At 39.5% G+C, this 18,535-nt stretch overlaps 2 protein-coding genes across 2 annotated transcripts; one reads left to right on the forward strand and one right to left on the reverse strand.

The window, feature by feature from the left end:
* The first annotated feature begins 466 nt into the window (after positions 1 to 466).
* Positions 467 to 7,872, forward strand: wbp2 (WW domain binding protein 2). The gene is made up of 8 exons (XM_022669076.2): positions 467 to 695; positions 2,333 to 2,441; positions 3,165 to 3,300; positions 3,733 to 3,825; positions 4,803 to 4,961; positions 5,274 to 5,393; positions 6,096 to 6,172; positions 6,882 to 7,872. Exons 1-8 carry the CDS (start codon positions 637 to 639, stop codon positions 6,927 to 6,929), a joined length of 801 nt encoding a protein of 266 aa, XP_022524797.1. The 5' UTR covers positions 467 to 636; the 3' UTR covers positions 6,930 to 7,872.
* A 1,432-nt stretch (positions 7,873 to 9,304) lies between these two features.
* On the reverse strand, positions 9,305 to 18,482 carry trim65 (tripartite motif containing 65). The gene is made up of 7 exons (XM_007240718.4): positions 18,396 to 18,482; positions 15,553 to 15,995; positions 14,610 to 14,705; positions 14,226 to 14,456; positions 13,637 to 13,805; positions 12,352 to 12,441; positions 9,305 to 12,102 (listed from the first exon to the last, which is right to left on the reverse strand). The coding sequence occupies exons 2-7, from the start codon at positions 15,985 to 15,987 to the stop codon at positions 11,564 to 11,566; spliced, it is 1,560 nt and encodes a 519-aa protein (XP_007240780.3). The 5' UTR covers positions 15,988 to 15,995; positions 18,396 to 18,482; the 3' UTR covers positions 9,305 to 11,563.
* Between the last annotated feature and the right edge of the window lie 53 nt (positions 18,483 to 18,535).

The raw sequence follows: 18,535 nt of genomic DNA on the forward strand, positions 1-18,535 counted from the left end.
TGTTAGTATTATTATTATTAGTATTATTATTATTTAATTAACATAATTGTTATAATTTACAGGGCTTTTATTTTGTGTACTACCAGGACTACATGAAATTGACATGTGATATCAGACATAACATGTGATATTATGTGGATTCCTTTTAATACCACTCCACAGCATAATGTCGTGATATTAAGGGGGGGACTTTTATTTTGAAATGTGTTCCTTCTCACACTTCTTAACACTTTATTACTAAATTATTTCATTTTAAAACGACTTTATGGTGTGTCCAGATTTTTGACTTGTACTCTATAATTTATATATTTTTTTATATTAAGGTGTGTGTTGCTGTTTTATAACTATAATATTCAACAATATGACTTTATATATTAAAAAACACAGCTCCACTGTTAAATAGATAATCCAATCCGATCAGAATCGATTCAGAAAGATTCGGAACCTTCAGGAAAGTTCCGTGTCCTTTAAAGACGCGCGCTGCGTCAGGGAGGGGCGGTACTCCGCGGGACGGTGCGGGCTGCGGGAGCTGCAGGTGCGGTTATCTCTAATCACCAGTATCGGAAACTGATCGATCAGATCCACCGATCAGCAGCAGAGAGATCTCCAACAGCGCGTGAATGAGAAGAACCCAGAATGACCCTGAATCAGAACCATTCCGAGTCCGGGGGAGTCATCATCAACAACAGCGAGAGGTACCGGTGTTCTGTCTGATTCTGCTACCTTGTTAAACCGTGTTCCCCTAGTGTATATTTACCTGTAAAAATACAAGAGAAGCACCATATTACAGCATGTTAAAAGCAGGAGTCCCAGTAGATGTAGTTACTATATTTGAAAAGCATAAATTACTGTGTCGTGGTAAAGTTCACTACTAACGTGTTTTTGTTTGTTTATAATTATATTAATACCATAATACAATAATAATTATTGCATTCAAATTTTATAATTTCCATTTACGCTTTTGTGCAATAACAGTGAGTCCAGGTTGTTTAATGCATTGAAAAACACGAGAAATAATCTAAAAGTATAGGTCAGCGCATGCGCAGTGCCTTTAGGAAGCACGTATCGACGGGTAGAATACCTCGACAAAACACCGGCCTTCGCGCTCACTCACAGCTCTCCTCTCCACCTTAAACACCAGCAGCCTCCGCGCGCTCACTCACAACTCTCCGTTCCACCAGCAGCCTCCGCGCGCTCACTCACAACTCTCCGTTCCACCTTAAACACCAGCAGCCTCCGCGCGCTCACTCACAACTCTCCGTTCCATCTTAAACACCGGCCTCCGCGCGCTCACTCACAGCACTCCGCACTCCTCCACAAATGACTTCGCTGTGAGGGGCTGGTATGATCAGCTGCACCGTTTAAGGTGGAACGGAGAGTTCGAAGATGATTATATTTAATCGTTGGTGTGACGGAGGATATTTGACACAGATTAAAAGCTCCAGTAAATGTTTACCTTCCGTCTGCACATCAACATTTATTAAAACAAACTTATTTAAACACTTTAAATAAACAAACAGCTAAAAAACGAGAGTAGATAGGCAGTGTCCACACAGCTACAGTTACCTGAGCTAAATAAAGATAATTCTAGGCCCTGTATAGACAATGCGTTCCATTAATTTAAACTTTTAGTTCTATTAATTTTGTTTTGTTCTATATATATATATATATATATATATATATATATATATATATATATATATATATATATATATATATATATATATATACTGCAAATAGAAAAAATGTGTTTATATATAACTTACTGCAAATAGAAAAAAATGTGTGTATGTATTTCTGTATATAAACTTCATTTCTACCTTTTCAAGATACATTCTGATAAATCATGTCATGTAGGATGAAACAGCCAAAATTTGAGTTAATTCTGTTAACAATATGAACAAAAACGCCACAAAACCAAATCGCTGTAAGTAATGTATAATAACATATCTCTATTAAAACATTTTCTATTGTGATATATAAATATTTATTTACCACATCAGTCATATGCAAAATTAAAAAGCCTGTTAGCAGTATGTGAAACACTGGTATTAGAATAAATACAAATAACATTCAGACAAACAGAAAGAGAGAGATGCCCATTCCCATCTTCACTGGGTCACAGAGTCACTAAGCTTCTTAAGTCTTCAGTGATGTAAGACTGTAAGACTGTGGACATTTACACAGTTCTTTGTGACTTTGTAGGTCTAATTTTAGATTTGCTCAGTGTGTTTTATCTTCTTGTCTTCATTTATTAAGTGTAAATCTGCTCTGTTGTGTAAAACAATCTCGCTCTACCAGCAGAGTAAAACACCACTGTTCTCCTTCACAGTGTTCTGATGTCCTATGAAAACGTGGAGCTGTCGTTCAGTGATGCTGATCGTTTACCAGAGCTGTTCAAGAAGAGCAAGAAGGGGAGCATCTATCTCACTCCGTACAGGGTGAGTCTGAAAAGAGATAAAAGATATTCTTTAACTAATCAGATGTCAGTTACCAGAGAACACTGAGACAAAGTCCAGTACCCGGTTGCATAAACACCATACGATTTTCACTTAAGTATAAAAAAATGGACAAAAGGGAATTACTTAAGTGTGTTACACAAAAACCCTCAGATATTTAATTAACTAGGAGTAAATAGATTTACTGCAGTGACTAATGTTTTACTGTGGTAAGTTCCACTTTAATCACAACAATGACTTATCAGCGATAATGAATGTTAACTTTGTGATTTTGGTGCTTTTAAAACCTCTTCAATGAATTATTCAACACCCCCCCCCCCCCGCTCACTCTTTCAGACGTGAACATGAAAACAATGATTTTTGCAATTGAGTTTACGCGTATATTATTCACATTTCTCATGGCTTGGGGTTGCTTTGCTACAGAGGATGGTCTGGCAAGCTTATCATAGGTGAATATGAATTATTTATTGTATCAGAGGTGGTTTGAAGAAAAATGTAAGACCATCCACACAAACTGTAGATAAAGCATCACATCGCTGAAAGAATTCTGCATAGAGGAGTGGGAGTCTGAATAGGTCTGTCCTGGGTAAATAAATTAGGTGAAAGTGTTTGCAGTCAGTAGTCTAATTATAATATTTTATTTTATTCCTTTAAATAGCTTCTCCAGAGCCTTTACAAAAGTTGTGCGGTCTGTTCTTCTATCAGGTAATCTTCGTGACAAAGGGGAAGGATGCTCTTCAGTCCTTCATGATGCCATTCTATCTAATGAAGGGCTGTGAAGTCAAACAGCCTGTTCTTGGAGCCAACTACATAAAGGGTGCGGTGAACGCTGAACCAGGGGGTAAGAACTTACTAAATCTGATTGGAGCATTAAGGTCATCAATAAGCTCTTCAGTGAATTGGATCAGCTTAAACTGGGGAGAAAATTGGTAAAAATGGAAAAAAATTAAATAGTGATGTCAGCTGATGTAGTCCTAGAGTTTAAGAAAACAACATTTACATGTTTCAGTAAAATGTAAAATGCAGTTGTGAATTCAGAATATGTCATTTGTAATTTTTCTTTTTGCCATTGCTTACTTAGTAGAATTGTTGGAGCACACATTTATAAGGCCATTATTAAAATGTTTGTGTGTTATTTTGAGCCATGTGCTGTACAAAAAAAAAAAATTATCCCTAAAGGGGTCTATGCCCCCTGCTTTCTCCTATAATAAAAAAGAAATAGATTGAAGATGATATATCAGTATATCTGAATGCTGTCTTCTTTTTTCCGTAGGTGGTTGGGAGGGATCTGCCACCTTCAAACTCATCTTTATCGCTGGAGGAGCTATCGAGTTTGGGCAGTATATGATGCAGGTGGCAGCTCAGGGTAAATGATTCTTGCTCTACACATAATTTGATAGGTTCTTGCCTGTCTGGGCATTAATTCTGTAGCAATATACTGTAACTCACAAAAGTGAGTACATCCCTCAATTTTTTGTAAATATTTTATTATATCTTTTCATGGGAAACACTGAAGATATGATACAGTGATACAATTTAAGAACACATCTAAGAGAAAATGGCGAAATTGTGCCCAATTAGCCATTTTCAGGTGTGAATGGGGAGCAGGTGAGTTAAATTTGGTGTTTTGGATACAATTCAGTCATACTGACCACTGGATATTCAACATGGCACCTCATGGCAAAGAACTCTCTGAGGATGTGAGAAACGGAAATGTTGCTCTATATAAAGATGGAGCCTAGGCTACAAGAAGTTTACTAACACCCTGAAACTGAGATACAGCCTGATGGTCAAGGTCATACATCAGTTTTCCAGGTCAGGTTCCTAACAGAAATGGCCTTCCTAAAGAAGTTGAGTGTTCAGCGTAATACCCAGAGGCTGGCTTTACATACAGACGAATGAGAGCTGCTAGCTTTGCTGCAGAGGTTGAAGAAGTGGGAGGTCAGCCTGGAGTGTTCATCTGTTACTATCTGGGTTTACTGCATTCAAGCAGAGCACCATTATCTTTCAGTGTGGTGGTGATATTCTTTACATTGATATTAAAAGAAATTAAGAAATAAAAATATACCTACACACATTTATACATTTTATGCAGTTTAAATGTCAGCTTGCATGTGACTGTCTTTATGTACACTCTTTTCCATATTTTAACATCTTAATATTTAATTGAATAGTCAGATTTCCATTACTACCTCAAACAGTTTGTATTGTTATTGTATTTATGTAGTGGGATGTAAGCGTGAGTAGTAATTCACTTTAGTTAGAAAAGTCTAATCCTAATCCTGTCGAGAATCGCCACATATAGATAAACACAGCGACACATTTGATTGTTGATTTTCTCAGCCTCCAGAGGGCAGCCTGTGATTGGAAATGTTGGGAATATGGGCTGTTCGTACATGGCTAACGGTGCGTACTCATACGCTCCTCCCCCTCCAGCCAACGGCATCTACTCCACCGGACCAGCACCGCCTGGCTACGCCTATCCTGGGCCTCCACCCCCTGGTAATGATTTATAGAAATGTTGAATAGTGTATAAATTCCTTTTCTATTGATTTTCATTGAGAAAATAAAGATGCTGTTTTTTGGGATAGTGACAATATGCATAAAAAATTATAATTGATAATATTATAGTTGTCCAATATATTATATAATATAGTTTCTGGATTGCAGTGTAAGGGTGTGGTATGTTTTATGGTCAGCAGGCAGGGATACAGTAAAAGATTCATGGGTTTGTTTTATTGTTAAATTGACCAATAATAATCATTATTTATATTATTTTTACTTCTACTTTTATTTTTTGTTGCTTGTCTTCAGGTGCATTCTACCCCAGTCCTCCTGGTTTTGATGGTCCTGCTGCGTACATGCCTCCGCCCCCTTATTCTGCTTCAGTTGGCCAAGCCCCCTTAGACCCAGACCTTCCCCGGACCCCTGCAGGTCAGAACCACAGAGTTCAACATCTCACAGGAACAGGACTGATCCACCAAGACTAACCTTCATTCAGCTAATTAACTGGATCAAATCAATTAAAGCATTTATTTGTCAAATACATAGTCTGTTTATACTCAGTACAACTGGCAAGAAATGGCTGATCACACAAGACGAATAAAAGAGGGACTGGAATTCTTAATGAATTATCCCTGTATTTCTCAACAGACAACCACACATACATTTTAAATACACTCATATTTAATAAAGAGGCATGTATTCTGTATAGAAAAATGGCAAAGATGCTTTTCTTAAAAAAAAAAACAGTACATCTTCACATATAATCCTTAATTAAAGTTTTGCTTAATAACAAGTTGAGGCATTCTTGTGTAATAATCTGGTAAATATGACATCCCTTTTGCTTCTAGGTTAAAGAAAAACAATAAAATACAGGAAAAAGAGAGAATCTTGTGTTTTAAAGCTCATTAGAAGAGTTCTGTAGAGAATCGGTAACTGTACAGCGCGTTTCTGTTGTTTTGCCTGTAATCAGATTATGTAACTAATCAATACTGATCAACAGAGGAAATCGTTATAACAGTATTATTAGAGTGAAGATTTTTAAACGCTGCTGCTGAAAGAATTTACCCTGTTAATTCATTTTCGTCAGCTGTGTTTCGAGAGAGTAACCTGTTGTCTCTTTTTCTCTCTCAGCTGAAGCAAAGGCAGCCGAGGCAGCGGCGAGTGCAAGCTCCGCCTCTCTCGCGTCGACTCACGTTTACCTCCCAGAGGTAAGAATCTCTCCAGTAGATCAGTTTACCAAATTAAACCTGTTGTCTTCACGTTTTATTCATTCAGTTAGTACCTTAGTACATCATTTTAAATCGTGATTAATTCAGTATATTCAGGTTTGGTTTCTAAACGCACCAAAATGTGCACCAATAACCGACACAAGCACATCGTCTGCTCTGATTGGTCAGAGAAGTCTGCTGCGGAAGCAAGAAAGTAAATATAGTGAGAAAATTTTGTGTTCCAGTTTATATATCTGTGCAGTGTGAAGCTGCTTTAACACAGAAAGCTGAAAATTTACCGCTGTGCTTTTAAACACAGTTTTTAATGAGACGTGAAGCGCAGCGTAGTAAACAGAGACATGGAACAGCATGGAGCAGCAACAGTGTTTGCTCATAGCTGTGGTAATTAGCGTTATCTGGCTAATATATCAGTTTAAACTGCACCTTATCAGGATCGAGACCTGATCACATTCTCACCACAAGAGAACCGCTCCAGATAAAAAATCTGTGTAGGGCGGAGTAGATTACGGGCAGAAGTTGGTATGAAATATGGAGACATATATAATTGCGTTAAAAAAAACAATAACATGTTCCAGATTATTTTTACACGTATTTTGACAATCCTACTTATTTCGCTTAGATGGTAGCTAAGATGCAGCTAAAACATCACAGTTTATAACTAATTTGTGTTTTTTTCTGTTTCTCTCAGGACAAGCCCCCGCCTTACTCTCCACCTGACGACAAGAAGAACCAATAAAATCTCAGCATTACAGCCGCCCTCCTCTCACTCACCCTGCATCTCATTAAATCAGCTCTACTAACTGTGTCCTCCTGTACGATTACAGAGAGAGAGAGAGAGAGAGAGAGAGAGAAAGAGAGGAGGAGAGAAAGAGACGGAGAGAAAGAGGGAGAGAAGAGCTTAAACCTTTAGGACTGTTAGCTGATGAGCAGTGAACCGTCACAGCAGAGCAGAATCATGGAGTTCTGTAATTTACTCTCTACTGTAAATGTAATGAACTGACTGTGGAGCTTTTTTAGGTGGACGGTTGATCTTGTGTGAGTGAGGACTCGGTGCTTCAAATGGTTCTTTAATCGATACGTAGAAGAACCGCTTTAGGTTCTAGAACGGAGAATGTGTTTGTAATAGAGGTGGAAAATCAAACAAAGGTTTTTTGAATACATTCCTTAGTCAACAAAGAACCATATTTGGTCCAGAACCATTTTTTGAAGCACCTTTATATTTAAAAGTGCATAAGTAACAGGAGGATGATGATAATGATGAGGAGGAGGATGATGATCAGGGATTGTAGGAGCAGCAGGTTTGGACAGTGTGAAAAGAAGGACTAATCATTACTGTGTTTGGGTTCTGATCTGATCTTCAGCAGCCTCTCACCTCCATGCTGTCTCCAGAATGTGTGTATTAACCTGAACCAAAGCGCTGCATACCGTGGATCTGCTGTACCGTCACTTTTGGCCCTCTTACGCTTGTGTCTGTCGCCATTCTGAAGCTTGACTTTATTACAGCACTTTAACCTTGTCATGTACCCCCCCCCTCCCCCGTGTGCATATATGTTTATTGATATTATTTTTAATTTATTACATGAATTGTTTGAACTGTGTAACCAGTCTAGCATGGTCTCAGCTGTATCGTCTAATGTATAATGGATTGTATTTTATTAAATTTAAAGTATCAGAGAAAAGGTCTGTTTTATTATAGCCTGGCCAGAACTTATAACTTATGCTTTATGTTGGTTAGTGATGACGGCTTGGGTTGCCGATACGTGTATAAGTGGTGAGGTGTTATCTTGTGAGTGAGACCTGATGGATACCTGATGGTCCACAGTGTTACATATAATGATCATGACCGGCAACATCTAGCTGGAATTCCAGCGACTCAGAAATCATTAATATTCACATTCAGGAGACCCCGCATAGAACATTTAAGGTTGCCAAAAGTCATGGCACACAATACTAGTTTCTGAACTCTGGACCCTGTAGAGGATTGAGATCCTCCACTTCTGCACAGAAAATACTGCTTATGCAAATGAATCTGATCCTATAGTTTCCAGTGAGTTCTCAAACTGTGGTACTCTTATAAGTTCCTTGAAGAAGTTTTAGGGTTCATTCAATTTGAAACTGTTGTTGAGCCCCTTAACCCATTTCTAAATACTGATACCAAATTCAGAATTAAATCATAAATTCAGTGATTCATTCATTGATATTTTTCCTTATTGTGATGTTTTATGTTAAGGTTAAAATCCTGGTGCAACAAAAATGACAAAGTTTAATAATTTGTAATTAATTTTTTTCTAGAGGTCATGTCAGAACTAGTTATATAAACTTGTAAACATTTAATTAAATTACTTGAATTTGAATTAAAATTTTTGGATCAGATTTAAAAAAGCCAAAAATACCATTTTAAAATGAGCTGGTTTAGCTTTATCTCCAGCACTAACCATAAACCTCTCCTACACTGTAAATAAGATCAGATAAAAGAACAGATTCACACACTGTCCTGTAGTGATGCTCTCAGGATGTTCAGTATGTGTCACTTCATTAGTTTAAATGATAAACCTTCCACAACTTTTAAAGTGTTTGCGGGTTAATGTGTATGAGGAATCTCAAAGAAACTGTTTTTAGAACGTTTTTTAAAAGCACCCTTAAGAGGTTCCTCCTTAAGGACTTTAAACAGTGTTTATCATATAAATAACTTTCTTTATGCTAATAACTAATAACTAATCTTATTTTGTGTTTCCAATTAAAAATGTAACAGATAAAATGTCAATATTGGTAAAAACTAAAACATAAAAAAACAATATATTTAAGTAGAGCTCACTGATTGGTTCAGCACAATGCCACATTTAAAATGGTTGAACATTTTTTGTGCGGGCCACTGAAAATTTCGTGTTGGGATGAGTGGGCCTTGAATTGCAAATGGCTGGGAAACCCTACTCTAGAATACCAGATTAATTTTAATAAATTATGAAGCCCTTCAGAGGTTTCTTGCAAAACTAGTTTTGTGGTCTTAAATTATCTTAAAATACAGTTTAAACATAAATCTGTCACACGGTACCAGTCATAAAACACAATATACAAGGCTTATGCCAAAAATAAAGGGCAAATACACAGCAATACAAGTCTTACAAGTACATTTTCCTTTGAGTTTTGGAGAAGGGACTAAAAACAACAGAAAAAAAAGTGCAATGTCTCAACATTTTCACAACAGCAGACATTAGAGCATTTCACTTTATCAACAGTCTTGTGCTTGAAAACATCATAGGATGGTTCAGAAAGTAAGATGATGCTCATATCATGCAGCTTCTGAACTGTAATCCTCAACATCATGATCCTGAAGGTTCTGGAGTCTGCAGTACAAATCCTCCATTTGTCTCTCAAAAGTGAAAGTCTTTAGATTTTGGCGACTCCAGGACCAGAGCATTGTCCACTGGCTCAGATCCCAGTATACTTCAGCACTACAGCGATCAGAGCTGGGCTTCTCAACAGTGAATCCACCGCCCTGCAGTCTCTTCATTTCTCTGCTTTTAATAAACCAAAGGCTGTGTTTACATTACACATTACAGGCCAGTTTCCTAATCCTAGATTACGTTTAGCCCAACAAGGCTGTTTACACCTTGCACTGACCTACGTCTTTTCTGAAATGGAGTGAGACTTTAATGCTACGTCACCTTCACCTGTGAATCATCAGCTTCCACCTGTCTTTTAAAATCCTTTAATCACATCTGCCATTCCAGCTTGATGGGAAATCTAATAGGAACTAGTAAGAAATAACTTTATAATGAGTTCCTATTAGTTTATCAGTCCCTACCTGTGTTAGTTGATAAGCATCATGTAGGCAATAACTGTAACTGGCGGCGTTTGGCTAGAACGTACCATGAGAAAAAAACTGTCAGTTTCCATAGGCCATGGGACACATTACTACTTCCATGTTATTTATATATATATATACACACAAATATGAATATATATATATATATATATATATATAAATATCTGAATATGAATAAGAAAAACGCACAGTATTGCAAGGTGTAAACAGCTTCTAGTGACCCATATTATATACACTATATTATTGTGAACTTTGCTCCCAGAAGTGTAACAATACATGTTTTTAGGTCTAAAACAACTTTACATTTTTAAAAATACCTTGATTCTCTTTACAGTTCTAATTACATACGACAGATTGAAGAATATTTATACAAATATTTTGGCTCAGAAAAAAAATACACATTAATACATTTTCTACTGTACAACTTTAACTGCCCTCAATCATTATAAACCAGTGAAACTAACAGACAAAATAGGATACACAAAGATTCCAGTTCGATGATGACGGTGGTTTCAGAAGCAAAACCACTGGAACAGAAGGAACAGTACACTATATGTCCAAATGTTTGTGGACATCCTTTCTAAAGAATGCTGCATTTGACTAATTTACTTTAAACTGCACTGATTGCTGACAAAAGATGATACTCACAGCTTGTGAAGTTCCAGCAGAGAAGTACTGCCAATAGAATAGGACTCTCTGGAGCAGATAAACACTATTTCTATTAACCCAAGCTCTGAGCTGTGCAGCAGTGGAACTGTGTTCTGGAATAATGGAGCTCCATCCAGCAATTCTGAGTTTGGTTGGTGCTTCTTTGACTTCCCTAATGCTGCTCATGTGGCTGAATGCAATCAAATCCTCAAAGCAATGCTTGACCAGAAATGACAAGCAGGATAAACTCTTTTTAATAACACTGGTTTTGGTAGAAATAATACTTTTGGGCATGTAGTGAACAATTGGAGTGTAGTCTTTATACCTGTGTTGATTTTACTTCTTTAACTCTGTGATTGAGAGCTTTTTAAGCTGAAACCCAGTGACCAAGCCTAGACTTTACCTGCCTTTCCTCCTGTCTTTGTTTCTGCACTCCCAACTAGGTATAGTTCTGATGCTCTACATGTATTTTCAGGTTCCATTTCAGTTGAATGTCAATGTAAGCTAGAAAAATGGGAGTGTTCTAAAACTTTGGTTTGTATTGTAGAGAAATCAGTTTTGGTTTTATTTTGAACCAAATTATTATTATTAAGATCTTGCATTAGGAACACAGCTCTTCTATAGTCCACAGTGCCAAATGTGAACCATAAATCCAGTTTCCAGGACTGGACTTGTAAGTCAATGGAAATTATGGGAACAGCTCATGTAATTGATTGGCTATGTAGTGTCACACCTACCAAGGATAACAAGGATCAGATCCAGGAACAGAACATTTGTGCAAGGTGAGGATTTTCTATGGCCTTTTCTATGACGTCCCTCAGGGAACCATCTGAAGCCCCTTATTTTTAAGACTTTATCTTCTGCATTTTGTGCTTCGGTGCTACAGCAGTTCAGACTCACGGCGGGCAGAGAGTCACACTGACCCCCTCCCCGATCCAGCAGGCGGGAAACAGCTCCTGAGAAAACACGCAGTGAAAGGCGTGTAGCCGCACCTGACCCTCCCCGTAATAAGTCAGAGTCCCGCCCTCGTAGTCCAGCAGCATGCCGATGCGCAGGGGCTGCGTGTGAACCTGCAGCTGCGCTGCCACTGACTCCCTGCGGCCGGCGTGCCAGGCGCTCAGCTGCCGCTCGTCCAGCTGCAGACTCCATGACAGCTCGTTCATTCCCAGCATGCACGTCTTGCCCTTCTCCTTGCGCGGGATGGCCTGGTACGTCACCCCGACGTACGCCCACGGCTTGGACACCTCCAGCTCCCAGTAGTGGCGGCCGTGGGTGAAGTTCTCAAAACACAGCACCTGCCAGGTGTGGTCAAAGCGAGCCTCGTGGGCCGGGACGGGTCGCGGGCCGGAGGGCAAGTGTTCCGCCCGGCGATTGCTCTGGGAGAGGAGGAGGTGGGCGTTGGCGGTCCGAGGGTCAAACGTCAGAGAGCAATGGTCTGTAAAAAGAAAGAAATCATAAAGATAAATTATATAAGTGTTCTATAAGGAAAAACTGTATTTTTTTATCTTGGGTTCCTCTGTCAAAAAATATCTGTGCTGTCTTGGCCAGCTGCATCGCCACTCTAAATGTTAATAATTAATTTTTGTGGGTCCACATATTTATAACTGCTATGTCATTATATGATTTGCATCACCAAAATTCTAAAAAATAAAATTATGTAACATAAAAAGGAGGATTTATTTACATGCACTTAGGCCTTCCTTTCCTGCTGGATAGGACGGAGTGGCAGGACTAGGAACCACAGCAAGCACCGGTCTTTTGTCCTGAGGAGAACCTGGAACATACGGACAAATGTACATACACATAAATCCCCCAAAAGACCAGCAGCTCATTTACGTTTGTTTATTTACTATTCTGTTTACTGTTGATGTAAAAGTTGGGTTTGTGCTGCTGTGTGTTCATGTGTGTGTAATAAGTGGGGGTGTACGCTTGGCTCGGCACAGCGCCTGTGTTACCGAGATAGCGATGAACGTCTGACTGTTGGCGTCTGTCTAGGTTGTATTCAGTCAGTGGAGCTCCTGTGTTTTCTGTTACCAAGATAAACAAGCAAAACTCCAGAAATGTACCTGAACACACCTCATTTCCAGAACACCACGCCCATCAGAGTATATATATTCAGAAGATCTGCTGCTGTTTAAACCAGGCAGGAGGAAGGAGTGAAAATAGACTGTTAGTGGGGTGTAAGATAGCGATGAGATTTCCAAAACACCGTACACACCATGTAAGATAGGGCCCAACTTGTTGGCCTTGGGGACCCACTGTTCAGCCCAGTGATATTAAAATTTAAATCAGATTAAAAACAGTAAACTCAGGGCGCTGAGTGGTCCAGCAGTCTAAAGCGCTGCCACTATGAGCGGGAGGTCGCAGGTTTAAATCCCGCTCATGCAGCTTTGCCATAAAGCTGCCAGAACTCAGAGGGAGCAAAATTGGCCCTACTCCCTCTGGGTGGGTACAGTGGATGGCGCCCTCTCCACATATCACTCCTAGGGTGATGTCTGCAGCACAGGGCATCTGTGAGTTGATGTATCAGAACCGAGTCGCTGCGCTTTTCTCAGAGTGCGCTGGCTGCTCGGCAATTCTGCATCAGCAGCAGCTCGAAAAGAAGCGGTGGCTGACTTCAGATGTATCCGAGGAAGCATGTGTTAGTCTTCACCCTCCTGGTGTGTTGGGGCATTACTAGTGATAGGGGTAGTCCTAGTTATGCTAATCATAAAGAAACACTGTGTAAAAACTCTTCCCGGATCACACACGAGTATAAAGTATTAAACTTTAAAGTGATGCCTCATTGCCAACACACGAAAATGTACACACTTTAGCTGTGCTCCTGTTAGCTGTGCTCCTGTTAGCTGTGCTCCTGTTAGCTGTGCTGCTGTTAGCTGTGCTGCTGTTAGCTGTGCTCCTGTTCTGGCGTGGCGTGAAATGCTAACAGCCCTGTAGGCCAGTTCTGTGAAATGGACCGGTCCTCTCACCTTCCTTGTCGTGGCCGACCACTGCATATACAGCTTTGTCGAGGTCCTCACACACTAGCTTAGACACGCGAGACAGGACATCTGTGACGGGATTGAGCTTCTCTAGAATGTTCACATTGACATCTACAGGAACTTCGCCCATCTGGGGAACCTCCACCAGCCTGGAGTCCTATTCAGACAAGCCATAGAGACAAACATCAGCTTCAAACATTATTAATATTATGCTTCATCATGAGGGCAGAATAAGGAAATTATTACACCCATACGATTCAGAGAGCTGTGGCTTCAGACAAAAGTGAAAAGAGCTCTTAAAGTAAGATAACACAATAAATGATATCAATGTCAGGAAAATATTTATTTATTGTACGATAGGTTGATCATGTAACTTGTAAAGGGCCTACTTCTGGACCTCACTAACACTGCTGTGAATGACTGCACAGTAATGCTTTCAACATTTAGTAGAAAGCCTTCCCTAGACAGTAGAGACAGTTACTCAAACAAAAACAGGATAAACTATTTTTAACTATAATAACCTAGCAGGTGTCCCAATACTTTTGTCCATTTAATGTACTCTGTTAGCAGTGTGTACCTGTATGAGCTGGTAGTCACTGAGAGTGCAGAGGCTGCTGATCTGCTCCTCCTGCTCCAGAAGCTGCTGAGCTTTCTCCTGCAGCTCACCGAGCTGAGCTTCAGCCTGGCACAGGGCCGTCTCCTGCTGCTGATCCACAAACCGCTGGGTCAGCTCCTGCTTCTCCACCAGAACCTTCAGCAGCTGTGAAAACTTCGCATTCACCCACTGAGATGTCTGCTGCAGCGACACCTGTGACCGCAGGAACAAAGAGGATGACTATACCTTATCATCATCATCTTCATTATCATCATTACTGAACAGCACCATACTATAAGCATGATTTAATTCTATTGGAGGTAATGTTCTACTAAACGCAGTGCTTTATTGAGGCGGTTTTCTTACCTTGGCTTTAGCGATGTTCTCACTGAGCTCCATAATGTTCCGCTCTGTCTCCTCTCTGCACTTCCTCATCTCCATTCCCTTCTTTCTCAGCCCGGCCTGTCAATAAAAAGCAGACAAAAAAATCAGTGCCTTTTAGCTGATATGTCTTTAACTTAACAATACAGAAACAAAGAGAATTCTAGTAGTTATACTGTGTACTTGTGTTATATAGTTGTTTTGTTATAGCAAGTTTGTCAACGTAAACAAATAGTCAATAAATTGTTCACCCAGAAGGTAGTGTGGGATTGCGATGCTATCCGGAAGAAAGATAAAGGTTACCAAAAAACAATAAATTCCTACAAATACAGACTGATATGGGCAATATTTACTAAGCTACACCTATAGAAGTCGTGCTTGTGCAACAAAATCATTGAAAGTCTGAAATTGTGTCTTGGGCTGTTGATTCATGATGGACAGTCTGTTGGTTCTTCCACTCTGTGGTTTGTGAAGGTCTCTAGTGTGTGTCTTCTTCTACCTCCAGCTACAGAAAGTGTGCTATCGTTCGGGTTAGCACACGCCGTAGTCTCATTTCCACTGCAGGGCTGAACACTTCTAAGCAGTGGAGGGTAAACATTACATTACATATTTTCCACACGAACACGAATCGGCACAGACCAGGCTGGGACTGGTTTTCTGAGCATGGTTAGATAACTGTACTCAGGCCACAGAATGGTTGAGTGTGAGGGATCCGCCTACTGTCCAATCAGACTGGGCAACTGCCACAAAAGTGCTGGTTGCTGGCATTGTAACGTTTGTGGTGTTGAATGAGCCCAGTCACTGGTAAACTAATGCCAAGTTTTTTTTAAATGTTTTATTATAATCTGTTGATCAATAAAAAATATCCATGGTTTATTAACCTAACACTACCTTTATCAGCAGGAACAAATACAAATAAACATCTCACCTCTCGGTTCTTCCTCTCCTCCTCCACCAGGACCTTGTCGTGGTTTTTGCACTCGTTCACAGCACACGCACAACACACACACATGCCATCGTTCCTGCAGAACATGACCAGGGGCTTCTGATGGCGCCCACAGAGCTGCTCTGATCCGGCTGAGTCTCCTCTACAGGAAGCTCCGTCATCTTTCAGCACAGCACTGTTCGCCGTAGCTTCAGTCAGCATAGACAGGGACACGTTCCGCTTCAGCGTGGGTCTGCTGGGGAACTTCTCGTTACACACCGGACAGTTAAATTCAGCACTCTGAGGTCCTGCTTTCTCCCGCTGATCCCAGTACTTGGAAATGCAGTCCCGGCAGAAGGTGTGGCCGCAGGGGATCGTCGCCGGGTACTTAAACCGGTCCAAGCAGATGGCACAGCTGAGGTTGTGCGCCTCCATCATGCCAAAATCTGACGACACAATGATTAAAAATTGATTGGTTTTAAAGCAAGGCACCACTGAAGAAACATCAAAGCTGTCTGTTGCTAAAAGCGCCCCCTTGTGGAGAATCTTCAGCCTGCTAATTGTCAGTGAGTGAGTCGCAAAATTTGTGACATATTGTTTTAGAAATCAGACCAAAAATCATATTATCATTGGTATATGTATTAATGAATTGACTCAGTATTAGAAACATGAATTGTTCCTAACTAAGAGGAAACATAAAAATCATATTTTAGTCAAATGAGTGTATTGATCAGTAAGATGCATTAATTATAATGATTCAACAAGTAGGATCATATTGATTATACTAATCATATATTATGGAAAGAAACTGTTTACATAATATTTTAACAAGATATACATACAGTACCAGTCAAAAGTTGATTATTTTACATTGTAAGTTTAATATTTAATACTATATTAAAGCTCTACAGGAACTCCAGCTGAATTATTCTGTAAATAAAAAGTGTTAGACACCAGAATCAGTGTTTTCTAGTTTCAGATTACTCTTTGATTTCAGATCTGCAGACTCTTGGTATTTTAATCTCAGTATCTTCATGAGGGAGAGTCACCTGGAATAGTTTTCTCAGTGTCTTGAAGGAAGGAGTTTCTGGAGGTGCTGAACAATAGCTGCTGCTTTTCCTTCACGCTGTGAAGCTCCAGCTCATCCCAATTAAATCACCTCAAATCACCATCTCAGTTAATCAGCTTTAGATCAGGGGATTAATGTGGAGGAAAAACACCTTTTTACTGTTTATTATGTAATTCCACATGTGTCCCTTAATTGTTTACATGTCTTTAATATGATTCTACAATGTAGAAGATAAATGAAAGTAACAACGAAAACTCTGAATGAGAAGGTCTGTCCACACTAGCACTGTATATTAATCATATATCAATAATGTGAGTGCATTTATTGGTATGAGGAACCATATAGTAAAAGGAATTATATCAATCATAGTTTAGTGATACAACTGTGCAGAGAGATTATTCAGTAATAATTATGATTCTATTTTTGGAAGAAAATCATGTTGATATCAAGCTGATTTTATAGAGAAGGCTGATCATATATTATTGAGAGAATTCATATAAATTCTTTATTATTAATTTTCTAATTATCATGTAATGGCCAGTAAGATTAACCATAACTAGGTCTATGAGACATGCTAATCAAATATTAGCCAAAACGGGCACACGTCACCCCACTGCTCATTGAGCTCCATTGGCTACCAGTTGATGCTCGCATCAAATTCAAAGCTCTTACAATCGCCTACAAGATGATGACAGAACAGCTCCTTCCTACCTGCACTGATCACTCCTGAAGGCTTACGCCACCTCCCGGCCGCTGCGCTCCTCCAATGAACATTGCCTCGCTTTACCAAACAAACATTCACACAAAGCAATCCAGACTGTTCTCATACAGAGTTCCCCAATGGTGGAACCAACTACCTTCCACTACCAGATCAGGAGAATCTCTCACTATCTTTAATAAACTCCTGAAGACTGAGCTCTTCAAAGAGCACTTACTCTCCTAACACCTCTAACTAACTACCTTCCACTACCAGATCAGGAGAATCTCTCACTATCTTTAATAAACTCCTGAAGACAGAGATCTTCAAAGAGCACTTACTCTCCTAACACCTCTAACACACTAACTACTTCTAACCTCATTTCCTTCTTCCCCTCCTTCACTTATCTATCCCATTATTTCCCTTCGACCTCCTTTTAGCCCTATCTAAGATGTTTTAACTTTAAACTTCTATTACTTTGTACTTCACTATTGTAAGTTGCTTTGGACAAAAGCGTCTGCTAAATGTAATGTAATGTAATGTAATGTAAAACATTATGGAGCAAAAGTGTACAGCCTCTTAAACAGGTTATTATATTAGTTTATATATAACAGTTTTCCTATCATTCATCTGATAGCTAAGCTATTTAAATTATCCTGAATTATATATAAAACGCATCGCCCTGCATCATTAATATAAGTTAACTAGCGAGCTAATATTTGAACTAACAACAATTTGACAAAAACGTATACTTAATCATATTTAGTGGAGTTATATCCACCGATATTATTACCTAATATCCACCGATATTACCTAATATCCACCGATAGTATCATCTAATATCCCCCGATATTATTACCTAATATTCACCGATAATACTACCTAAACACATCGAGAGTTATTGATTTATTTGACAGGTGGCTAAGCTAGCTTAGCTTCTAGAGCTAACAGCAGGCTAATCAACTTCAGCTGCACTTTATATCAGCAAAGACAGTGAATAACAGCGGTCCTCACCCATAACACTCATCTCCTACAGTCTAATACCGCATTTTACACTCATATTACAGTAAAATCACTCACCACAGCGCTTCCAATTACTGTATGAGACGATTCTTAAACAGGAGGAAATCCGCGCAGGCGCACCAGAGCCGGTTTATGGCAAGCCCGCCAACTTCCCGATAACCGCTAGAGGGAGCCCGCGAGCGAGTCCAAAATGAATG

This window comes from Astyanax mexicanus, chromosome 15 (assembly GCF_023375975.1).
Source record: "Astyanax mexicanus isolate ESR-SI-001 chromosome 15, AstMex3_surface, whole genome shotgun sequence".
Lineage (NCBI taxonomy): Eukaryota > Metazoa > Chordata > Actinopteri > Characiformes > Acestrorhamphidae > Astyanax > Astyanax mexicanus.

What these genes read in the sequence shown, in the direction of transcription:
- wbp2 (XM_022669076.2), top strand. Translation starts at nt 637, where the DNA reads ATGACCCTGAATCAGAACCATTCCGAGTCCGGGGGAGTCATCATCAAC. An exon ending in ATCATCAACAACAGCGAGAG is followed by an intron (nt 696 to 2,332) that starts GTACCGGTGTTC and finishes TCTCCTTCACAG; the next exon opens with TGTTCTGATGTCCTATGAAA. An exon ending in GGTGAACGCTGAACCAGGGG is followed by an intron (nt 3,301 to 3,732) that starts GTAAGAACTTAC and finishes TTTTTTCCGTAG; the next exon opens with GTGGTTGGGAGGGATCTGCC.
- trim65 (XM_007240718.4), bottom strand. Translation starts at nt 15,987, where the DNA reads ATGATGGAGGCGCACAACCTCAGCTGTGCCATCTGCTTGGACCGGTTT. An exon ending in AGGAGAGGAAGAACCGAGAG is followed by an intron (nt 14,706 to 15,552) that starts GTGAGATGTTTA and finishes TTTTATTGACAG; the next exon opens with GCCGGGCTGAGAAAGAAGGG. An exon ending in GTGACTACCAGCTCATACAG is followed by an intron (nt 13,806 to 14,225) that starts GTACACACTGCT and finishes TTGTCTGAATAG; the next exon opens with GACTCCAGGCTGGTGGAGGT.